The sequence below is a fragment of the Amphiura filiformis genome, chromosome 19, assembly GCF_039555335.1.
Source record: "Amphiura filiformis chromosome 19, Afil_fr2py, whole genome shotgun sequence".
In the NCBI taxonomy this organism is placed as follows: Eukaryota; Metazoa; Echinodermata; class Ophiuroidea; order Amphilepidida; family Amphiuridae; genus Amphiura; species Amphiura filiformis.
The window spans coordinates 58,225,231-58,237,696 of record NC_092646.1 but is presented as its reverse complement, the minus strand read 5'-3'; the positions used below and the strand labels follow the sequence as shown (position 1 = coordinate 58,237,696).

At 37.1% G+C, this 12,466-nt stretch overlaps 1 protein-coding gene across 1 annotated transcript in view; it reads left to right on the top strand.

Moving 5' to 3' along the window:
• The window catches only part of LOC140141566 (solute carrier family 4 member 11-like), a 302,152-nt gene that overhangs the window by 266,853 nt on the left and 22,833 nt on the right, over window positions 1-12,466 (top strand). The window contains exon 8 of the mRNA XM_072163474.1: window positions 5,958-6,071. Coding sequence (XP_072019575.1) covers window positions 5,958-6,071 — 114 coding nt within the window. The remainder of the gene's footprint in view (window positions 1-5,957; window positions 6,072-12,466) is intronic.

Here is a 12,466-nt window from a genome sequence, read left to right as displayed (position 1 = left end):
TTACCTCCAATTACGCGATTTTGGAATTTCCTGCTGAAAATTCTTAACTTTAACCTAATCTCATCTTGATGATGAAGCAAAAGAAAATCCATCTCTAGATGGGAAAAGTTTAGATGACCAGAAGGTGTCTTTGATTTATAAGAAGTGGTTGGCATTTACACTACTGATCAAAGGTCTGCGACTTGTGGCATGACACACGAGGCAAAATTGACATTCTTCGGTATGCGAGGCTTTTTCTTGACATGCCAATACCCAAAATACGAAGGCCTGTGAGTTTGCATGGCAAATACCTTGCCGTTACTATTATGTTTATTTGCATGTGTTTGCTCAGTGCCAGAAGTGGGTAAGTGCAATAGCTGCCCTGTGTGGCAATTTACACACAGTATATTGTACTCATCTACACATGGCAGCTACACATGGCAGCTACACATGGCAGCTGTTGCACTTACCCACTTCTGGCACTGAGCAGTCGATGTTTCCACAGTTACAAATTATGGACTAAGTGAGATTGGACTAACTGGGTCTGGACCAAGTGGGAATTTGACTAAATGGTGCACGGACCAATAGAGATTGGACTAAATGGGTCTGGACCGAATGGGACTAAATGGGACATGGACTAGAAGTGAGATTGGACTAAATGGGTCTAGACCAAGTGAGATTGGATCTAGTGGCGTGGCCCTAGTGGGAAATCACCAAGCAGGCATGGCAGTAATTGTAAACTTAAGATACAGCGAAAAATAAGGAGGCATAAAAAACATAAATTGGCATTGTAAAGACCTATAACGTTGCAACCAAATCGTGGGAGTTGTGCAAGACAGTTTGCATTTTTGTCATTTTGCAGAAGAAACTTTTGTGTGTTTAAATTTTTTACGTATTTGATGAACATTTCAAAGTTTTCTAATCGCCTTTAAGATTAGTAAATAGTTTAAAATGGGCACATTTACCTATATTTTCCTGATCCACCAAAAACTCAAAAGTATGCTCGGATGTAAGGATTTTAGTCATGTTTGGTAACTGGGCAAAATGTTAATGATAAATTGATAATAACTCAATTGTCAAATATGCTTCCTTCAGTTTGCTTGGATCAGATTGTGTCGCATGTACACTTGGTTTGTCATCTGGTGCAAAAATATAATTATTTTCAAGCATTTTTGACAATTCAGCTCCAAAATCAATCATTCCTGCTAGCAACTGTTTTTCTTTATCGTTGTTAGGATTAAAATTTCAACAAATTTGAAAAATTATAATTAAATTTAAAACTTTTAATCCAAACACTAGAAATTATTCCTACCTCGAATCGTCAGATGGTTCTTCATTTTTTTTTATCAGCGAGAGTGATCCTGTGATGTGTATTTGAAAAAAGAAGGAAATTATCAATTGATTTTTCTGTACAATTCAAAATGTACTCCAACTTAATTTATTTTATACCTAAGATGGAGCCAGCATAATTGTAATTTGGTCTCGGCGGGATTTTGTTGGTAAAAATCATAGCTGCCTCTGCTTACATCCCTTTCATTATTATGCGTGTAACTGGTAATATGCACTAGTCATCACACAATCCTCATCGATTTTCGTTGTGCTATCAGTACATGTGCGACGCACAATGATAGATGGAACTTTATCCGGTCAAGCCTAAACCTTTCTCTAACCTCCAATCCTTTCCCTACCAGTCAGTGTTGGGTATAGCTTTGCTCCAAAGCCAACCTATTTTCCATCCAATTGAAAGAAAAAATGAAAAAACCATGCCATATGCCCTCTGACACTAGAGTAAAGACCTGGCGCGTCGGTCAGTGGGGTAGGCCAATATCTCAGGTAGACAGTGATCTTCCTACTTTACTTGTTGGTGACTTGCCTATAGTGAAGCTTGCCTTCGGCAAGCTCTGTACAAATACATGTACTGCTGGGTGATGCATGGGAGTGGTATTAATTTTTTACAGAATGGATTGGCCTATATACATTTTCTTTACTCATACTAGTCACTTGCTTGGGTTTATTTTACGTGGGGATCTCTGGATCTTCTAAGGTACTGCGAGGGCTCTGATCAAGAGCTATGTTGGGTACTGCTGGACATGTATGAGCCACATTACATGATTCAACATTGTTCGCGGGGGTGGGGGGGGGGGCCTCTTACGTACATTACCCTGTAGAAGGTGTCCCAACAATTTTGATGAGCATTTTATATATAAGCCTCTTCAGTTTGAGTTCAACCAAAGTATAATAACCAGGCATATACTCAAGTCCATGAAATATGAGTTTTAGGGTGAGGCAACATTTGGTCAATTACTTAATAACTCGTCTCCCAATCATCTTCAAAAGAAATTCAGATCCTATCGAGATAAAAGACGAGTTGATAAAATCATCCCTGGAGTTGTAATCATAAACCACCATTAATCTTCCAAATTAATTCTGATTTTATATTATGGAGGTCCCAAAGTTTATTAAAGATGATGAAGTGAGTTCAGTTATGCTCGGGTTTCATTATTAATCTTCAAAATGAAATTGCATATACATCTCTCAGCTAATTGATAGGTATCCTCATCAAAATTCTGTAGCTTGCAGGAATGGCATTGACCCCACTCCCTTCTTTGCAAATGTTAACTGTGCACAAATTCTTTACTTTTCTTAAAATATCGAAAAAGCTACCCAAAAAAAGGTTAGCTATCACTGCAAAGGGATATTAATTTTGAAATCAAAAACGTCAGACCAACATGTCAATATTTTGAAAGAATAATTTTATGTAAGTTGCGATTCAAAAAAGTTCGGACTCTGCTGTTGAATTTGACTCAAAATAGTTCTCTTCATAATTATGTTGTTTAGTATAGGGCTGTCCAGTAGCATCCACTGGTTTTCAAAAGTGTGGGGGACAGGTCTTGAATCCCCCAACTGTTCAAAAAGGTTTGGCTTGCTTCACTCACTGTGATTGCTAACCCCCACATTTTCCCAGACTGGGCACGTTTCCCCTGTCTGACTGACAAAAGTGGAGGGAGGGGGCAGTGGCCCCTCTCCCACAGCCCCCACCCCCCCATTTGCGTGCCCACTGGGGCTATCTTCAGCCTTGATTGAATTAAACTTGTAAGCCTTTTTGGTGTGAAAAGTTCTAAGCTTGGTTTTCATTGGGACAATGATTTTGATGATTATGAAGATATTAATAAAAGATGACCAAGATGATGATGGCATGACATTGATGTTGAATTTGATGATGATGACAATGATGGTGACGATGATTACAACAATGATGCTTCTGCTGATGATGATGACTATGATGATAAGTATGATAAAAATGGCAGTGATTATGATGATGATGTTTATAATATTGGTGATGATATATTGATGACGATGATGATATTGTTAAAGGTATTTATGGTGACACCTAGGTTTCATTATCATTGAGGTATAGGACTTTTTATTTTTTCGGAGAAGAGCAGGTAAGGCAACTAATTGACTATATTTCTACATGTTCATACTACATACTCTGAAAATTTTAGAAAATTCATGAGTCCGTTTTTTAAAATCACATTTTGTTCCTAAAATGGGGTTATAGCGCCCTCAACGGACACTCTCTCCATAGGGCTACATGTAAAGACCAGTTATAAACAATTGGCCCTAAAATAAAAGCGGACTCGTCGCGAATTTCCTCAAATTTTGCATATGATGTAGATTTAACATCTGGAATGTAATGCAAGTGATATCGTTGCTGCTCTTCTAAATTCATTTTTAAAATGTCCGCCCCAGACCAAGGTGTATATATGATGACCACAACAATAACAGTAATATTGATGATGATGGTTGTGTTGGAAGATATTATTGAAGATGACGGTGGTAATGATGATATAGTGATGATGATGATGATGATAATAGTAATGATGATGATCATGATGACAACATGACTACTACAAAAATGACAATGCATACATAATGGCAGTATTATTGTGATTTCTATTGCATTGCTATCTACAGTAGATAGCTTTATTTCTATAGATAGTTAGCACTGTATATTCTTGTATGGTGAATATACAAAAACAGAAAAAGATGCACGTCCTACTTCAGCATCTGGTTTTATTGTTCTTTTATTTTGAAGTGTTATGGTTGTGCAGTTTTGCAGCCTGTGTAAATGAAATGAACACTGTAGTGAGACAAATATATTTCCTTTGCTTGTCAGTGAACAGATTTTGAAAACACATCCAAGACTTTGCAGGTGACATAACACACAACAAGGGTATGGTTTCAAAGCAGAGAAGATTTCTTACCCTTCCCAGAATCCTTTGCAACATGATACATCACCTCATTTCATCAAATGATACTCCCATTACTTTGTACTGGATCCCTTTGTTTTCATTTTGAGAATATTCTAGCTAAACATGGGTCGATAGTCAAGAAATAAACATATTTTGCAAGATGTGGATGTGCTCTGTTCATTGAGGTACATTTCGTGACTAACGACCCATGTTGCACTGCATAGTGAACTGTATGGAAATTGGGAGAAATGCATTGTGGGAAGTGTAAGATATCTTGTATGGTTTCACAGTAGGATATTCCGTGGACTAGAAAACATGTCAGTTTTTCAAGGAATTCTTTTTTTGGAAATTCTGAGGAAGAGCTCTGATTTTTTTAATCAAATTTTGCTGATTTAAGAAAATGCCTCAATACATTGTCAATATTATAATTGTGTAACTTATGTTTAGTGACTTGTTGCCCTCCCAAATGCCAAGTTATTGACCAATCTTATTTAATTATCATAATATAAATTTATATATCAAATGGTGAATAAATTTGATTCTGAAAGTTCCTGCAGTCTTATTGGTTCTTAGCCATGTGATATGACATGATATAACACAGTCCAGCATGTGTGAGTAATGTATATGCTTTATTCGAACCAATAGGAGGGCATAGCAACAATGGGACTGATCAATTCTAAGCCCTATATAGGTAATTCCTTATAAAATGTAGTATTTAAGTTGTTTAAAATTCAGTATACTTATGATTTATATTTTTATTTGAATTTAGAATGAGAATTTAAAGGTATTGTTTTAGCTACTGCCGTGCATCTATCGTCTTATAAAACACTGATGACATCATTATTTTTGGCATAAAATAACTTGGCTTCGCCTCATTAGTTTTACTTAAAATAATGGTGTTGCCCGTGTTATACGAGACGATAGATGCACTGCAGCAGCTTAAAACAATACCTTTATTTTCTAATTATTTGACTGATGCATTGTAATGTATACTGCGCCAATAAAGTATCCTTACACTTGGAAAAATAATCACAATTTCAAACTGGACAATATTGGGTTAAATTTGTTTTTTAATAGATGCACTATCTAATCCTGCACATTATGACACCACATTGAATCCAATGTGACCTCAAGAAATAAAGTTACAAGCAATTGAATAGATGAAGGTCCAGTTTTAAATGTGACAAACTGGCCTATACAAGGCGCAAAAAAGATACCAACAAGCAAAACAAAGAGACCATACAGTTTCTTAAATGAAGCGTTATTTAAAGCAGTTTTTATTTCAGTTTTTACTTCTCTGTACTTTCCATAACTTTCATTTTATTTGTAAGTTCTTTTGTTTCAGTTTTCTTTTGTTCCTTTTGTTTTAAATTAAAGCCAAACGCATAAATTAGCCATTCACCACTCTCAAACCAGATGTCTAGTCTGTGGAGTTTTGAATAGGCCAGTTTGTCACTTTTAAAACTGGACCTTTGTCTAATCAAATGCTTGTAAGTTTGTTTCTTGAAGTCACATTGGATTCAATGTGGTGTCATAATGTGCAGGATTAGCTAGTGCATCTATTAAAAAAACAAATTTACCCTATTTTGTTCAGTTTGGGAATTGTGATTATTTTTCCAAGTGTAAGGATACTTTATTGGCACAGTATATTTTAAAGCTAGTCATGTGTTAGTTTTCATCAAATTAACCAGTCTGTTTTCTCTTTGTTATTCTTTTGTTTAGATGTGAAGAAAGTGGTCATTGCACAGTCAATAAGTGGCATATTCTTTTCTATATTTGGTGGTCAACCACTCATTGTGATGCTGACTACAGCTCCACTGGCACTCTACATCAAAAGTAAGTACAATATGAAACATCTATTTTGTGAACATACCATTGATGAAGAAATAGCAAGGCTTTCCCCTTACCAAGTCTTGTACATAAAATGCTGCAATATTGTATGCATATTGACTGGATTCGTTGTTACCGGTGTCTGTCTGTCTGTCTGTCTTATCGGAAACTCCCGGAGGAACTCGGCAGGGGCGATTTCCATCACCATTTCACCAAGCTGACACAGGGTCAATTTCTACAAACTTTTACGTCTATTTGGAAACATCATAGCCTGATGGTCCATTTTTGGACGGTACAATGATTACTCTAGGGTCTGTTGAGTAGAAGCAATGGCCGAGATGGGGTTCGAACCCACAACCTTACGATCATGAGTCCAATGCTCTAGCCACTGCGCCACACGACCCATGTGGTGTGTTTTGTATGCAGGATTACAATTTTAAGTAACAAGTTCATAATATTCACTCTGGTTTATCACTCAGTGCATTGCTCTCAACAGATTCCATATATTTCAAAGTTTTCCAAATTTACTCTTTTACCCCTCTTTTCAAAGTAAGACTTGTAACATCTAAGGCAGGTCCATGCACCCTAATTGTTGAACATGCATGTGCTTTGCACTGACAAAATTATTGGCCCACACTTGCTGCTCAACTTCTGCAATCATCGTCGGTCACTCACAATGCATAATTGTGTGTCGGGGTGTTTTCATGAAGGATACATGTTTTGTATAATAAGTGTTGCAGTGCCAGTTTCTCACGCAATTCATTTGAATAATTTGATTCATTGTGCTATTCCACTTGAAATCCACACCCCCTATGGAAGACATAACCTTAATCTCCCACACAGGGGGTGTAGATATCAAATGGAGTCACCCATTCAGGTAACCTCATTTGAAAATCCCGCTACCTGTGTGGAAGATTAAGGCCATGTCTTCCATAGGGGGTGTATGGGTTTCAATTGGAATAGCCCTTTGCTTGGCCCACTCTTTCTCCCAAGCATGGTACCATCACTGCATGCAGCTGCATTGTGCATCTCTGTTTTTAAATACCAAGGGTGTGAGAGTTTCTCATGCATTTCATGGGAATGATTCGCAATAGCTGCCATGTGTAGATGAGTACAATATACTGTGTGTAAATACAAAATGTTCACAGGGCAGCTATTGCACCCAATTCTGGCACTGAGCAGTTGATTATCTTTCTATCTGCTTTGCTATTCATCTGGTCACTATTGAGGTGTCATTGGCTACTGATCCATAGATTTAAAAGATACTGCAGGTTGAGGTTGGCAGTGACCCTTTCTAAGGTGTGACATAATGGTGTATTAAGCTGTGTGATAATCCACAGATCTGTCTATGGTACTAACCTGCCAATAGGAATGTATGTGTTAAGGTAGTCTACACACACTATGGACCACAATAGCCTCATCCCAATGGCATAGTCCAATAACCTCAATTAAACACTCATAATGCAAAATTTGACCTCAAGTTGCAGAGTATGAGTTATTGTACCCAAATTTTCTAAGGTCATTCAATGAATGTACAAATGCATTGGGGTTAAAGAACTGTGAACAGGTAGATGAGCATGTTGTGGATCCTAGTGATAACATCATGTTTGAGGTTACAGGAAGTGATGGTGAACACAGGACAAAAGAAACAAAACTGTGTGTTAGGTCAGCCATATTTTGGCCTCTGTTTTCCCGTGTAATGAATTTAAAATATTAAATTTTTGGATGAGACTGGAAATCGGTCTACTAAATCAGTGTTTGCCATCACCTTCAGGTTAGCAACTATTTTAAACTGTTGCGATTTGGTAGTTCACAGTATCTTGCGAGTGGTAGTGAGCTTTGGCAAAAATTGCATTGATAATTTCATAGCAAGTGTGTAGAAGAATTAAAATATCACAGATATACTTTTGCACGTCTTATGTTATGTCATAAAGAGTGCTGAAACAACACTTTTGCAAAATGTACATAACAACAATATATCAAGCAAGTTTTCAAGTATGTGATTTGTAGAATGAACTTTTGCAAAACATCAAAGTGTTATATTTCAATAATATATTGATTTAGATAATGAAAATCTTTTTTTTTTGCTGCTCTTTTTACCGTGCATACCCTTAAAGGGGCACTTCGTGATCCACAGCCTCATCCCCCACTTTTCTCAAAAAAAGTTGAGATTTTTATCTCACTGGACTAGCCTGGCTACATAATGTTTATGTACAAAATATTTCTTGCACCTTAATTCGTTTAGCAAAGATATCGCGAAATTTGAATTTCGTTCTGGTGCACCAGAACGAAATTACAACGTATTGTCTATGGAGCAGTGTAATACACATAATCATGCATAACTCGCAAACGCAAAATCGGAATCAACTGAAATTTTGGGAATATGCTTTTTTTCGTGGATATTTACTGAAAAATGTCATAAAAAGAGGATGCCAGGATCACGAAATACTCCTTTAACATGGTGCATGCCAGTTTAACTCTCTCTCTAGAATTGAGTGGCCCAGTATAAAAACAGCCCATGTCACATTTTTGTGAAAATTGAGATATTCAGATGAAAGTGCTCTACTGCCCTCTGTTTATCTACCACAGAAGTTACAAAGCTGTAAACAGTCCCCTTTTATTGCTAGAAGTAAAAGAAAACACCCCTTTCTTATATTTCCCTATGAATCTAAGATGTGTCAGTCACAAACTTTAGCAAAATGACAAAAATGTGCCATGGCCCGTTTTTATACTGGGCCACTCAATTGTGGTGTGGCATATGCATTATTGTTTCTAATTGGCTCAATTATGGCAAGTTTTTGCTGCTACAAAATGTCAACTCTCTTGCACCAATTATCATTTTCATTGCACCAAAAGCAAGCCAAGAAAGAGTGGAATCAGGTGCTTGTCATTTGGACTGCAAAATTGTGGCAACACTGTGTATTATTAGTTGAGATGACTCGTCTATCTAAAGTCTGCACAAAAAGAAACTTAGCTGTTATAAATACGCCTATAGCTTCAGATCTAATAATTGTTTCCACAATATTTCTACATAGAAAGAAGGATGATTTATTTACGCGCATTTTGATACCCCATTTGTCTAATTTGGTTCAATATTAACAACACAGCAGCGTTTTAACGAAAAAATATCCGAATTTAAAAGTTGCAGTTATTTGTATTGATTTGAAGTCAGCGCGAAGATAAATGGAGGGTTCTACGTGCCACAATGCTTGCGTAATAACCATTGATCCCTGTAAACTGCAACTTTTAAATTCGGGTATTTTTCTTTAAAAGCACTACTGTGTTGTTAATATTGAACGACATTTGACAAATGGGGTATCAAAATGCGCGTAAATAAATCATCCTTTCTATGTAGAAATATTGTGGAAACAATTATTATATCTCAAGCTATAGGCGTATTTATAACAGCTGAGTTTCTTTTTGTGCAGACTTTACTTCATCATCTTGTCAATTTGGCATGTTCATGTTGTACTTAGACATGAGTAATGTTCTACTAAGCTATTTATATCTTTGTATAATCTAACACTTGAGGAATGATGGCACTGATAATTGAGATCCCCCAAAACAGAACTGTCTGGGGAATCTCTCTTTATTTTTTCTATTTTGCGGTACCTTTATAGAGGGTAGCCCAGATCAGAGAAACAAGAACTGCTTTCCACTAGGGCCCTGTTAACAGTATTAAAATACTCAAAATAGTAAATAATAAGAAAATATGCCTGCAGCGAAACTGTCCAAATTTGTCTTGGATTTGTGAAGCTATCTTAGGATTAAACAAAACTGTCTCTGGATTCTTGATGCTGTCTCAGAAGTGTGCTATTCCAGTTGAAATGCATACCCCCTATGGAAGACATGACCTTAATCTCCCACCACACACAGGATATAAATTTTAAATGCAGTCGCCCATTCAGGTAGCCCCATTTGAAATTCACACTCCCTGTGTTGAAGATTAAGGTCATGTCTTCCATATAGTTTGATCAGCTCGTAATCAGCGGGCCTTATAACATTGTGGATTAATATCAATATATTTTATTTGGAGAATCGTCTTGTGAGTTGTGACATCTCGCCAAAAATCACAAATTATTAATTTAAGCCCTATACTATAGGTACTTTCTTTAACACACAAAATATAGACCAGGCGAATCGACTATATCACTCTTAAAGTGGGTCTACTTTTCGGCATAGTGGTAAAAACCTAATAATTCCCGCCGATTACGAGCTGATCAAAGGGGTGTATGGATTTCAACTGAAACAGCCAATTCTGATTTAGGCCTGTTGTGAGCAGATCACAAATGTCCCAAAATTACCATCTCCAATCTTGGTTTAATATCGAAGACTGCAACTGATATAAAAGTGTCATTTAAAGTGAACCATAACGACGCAAAATATGGGACCCTTTTTTCGACACACATTGACCAACAAGTTCCTGGCGTCTTATCTTTGTCTTAACAAATCAAAAGAAAACATATCAATGAACCAAGCATATACAGGCACCATTTCATGTTCAGATTTTCTTTTAGTAGGGGCCTAAACCTGTTGTAAAAGTGTCATTCAGAGTGGACCGTAATGACGCATGCAACCAAGGCCTAATGGCAGTGCCGTTGACCAAGTGGGTGCATTACCCCTGGGCCAGGGGTCCTAGGGGGCCTGTAAAACAAAGAAAGCATACCTTAATGGGCCCATAAAAGCAAAAACAATACACCTCAGGGAGCCCGTAAAAGGGAGCCTGTGCGATCATTTTACACGCGGACACGTAATGGCTCTCGGCGGCACTGCCCAATGGTTTTCGCAATGCAAAAATGATTTGGTATGCAATTTATATTTATTCCACACACTTCTTAGCACTCTATATTGGCCATTTAATTATGGAATTATGCACATACTTTTTAACTCCCTATATCTGCAGTAACACCACTCCATGCCAATGTCAACATTTCCAGTACTGTTAAAGTACTTCATTTTGTGAGCAATTTATTTCATGAATTACTAATTATGAACATTTTTGCAAGGACTGAATGTTGTATATTCTGATATGCTAGGTTTAATACTTCAAAACTTTTTGTGTAAATATTTAAATTTCAAATCTTGGCACTTTGTGAAATTCCCGAAATGAAATTTATTGTAAAAATGAAGTACTACATGGTAATTCTTTCCTTTGAATTTTGTATCGTGATTAAAATACTGCAACATCCAAACTAATGTCCCTGGGCGAGTAATATGCTGTTGATCAGCGACACTAAATCATTCAGTCTTATCAATATTTCATGCTCTGATGAGATAAGCATTCCTTCTTATGTACATATTTGCACACAGGTGGAAACACATTGTCCAAATATTATCAATTTATAACTATCAATTCTTGATATTTTTGCAATGTGTTGCCCAAATTCAAAATAATAATGCAAAAAACTGAGAGAGCAAGTATTCCATGTCATGCAATTGCATCATCATGTGAAAGCATATGGGCACGGAAAGCTTGGCTGGCCAAGGTTTGGCTGTGCACGTGTCTAGCACGCGAGGGTCAGGGTTCAAAACTGCACCCAAGAAAATTATGAAAATTCCCTTCATCTTCTTCCTTCCTTCCTTCCCTTCTGCCAAAAAGCCTTGGTGGAGTTAGGGTTAAAGAACATTATTGTACACATTTTTCTCCACATCATAATGGCTTCAAAACATCTTGGATTTATTTTATATAAAAAGTGCAATGGGGTAAATATTGCCAAATGTACACTATTCAGGGGAAATTTATTGGGCTGTTCCAGTTGAAATCCATATACACTCTTCATCTCCCGCACATGGAGTATGCATTTCAAATGAGGTTACCAGAATGAGTGACTCCATTTCAAGTCTACACCCCCTCTGTGGGAGATTAAAGCCATGTCTTTCATGAATTTAAACTGGGAAAACCTAGGGACCGTTCACAAACACTTGTAAGGGGGGGGCCTGATGCAAAATGTTATCGCAAAAAAATTTTGGGGCCCCCCTTTACAGACCTCAAAAATTTCAGGGCCCCCCCCCCTTTTTGACATGAAAATTATGGGTCAACCCCATAGAAAAGCATATAAACTTAATTTTTCCAGTAAAATTTGTGGTTATTTTTTTTCAGGGCCCCCTTAGGAGGGTAAAAATGTTCAGGCCCCCCCTTTTGCATCAGGCCCCCCCTTACAAGTGTTTGTGAACGGTCCCCTAGTAAGTTTTTGTTTATAGTATAACAATATGAATGTACTGATCATATAAACTCCCACTGGTTCATCCCTACTTCAGGAATGCCAAATCGATAGATGTTCACATTTTATAACATTCAATTCTCGCTATTCACAATAAAGAGGCGCTGCCAGCAGTTTGCGATATGTAATCGTGATGTATCATGGGAAAAGGTCGACATCCAAGTCCAGCATAATCTGAAT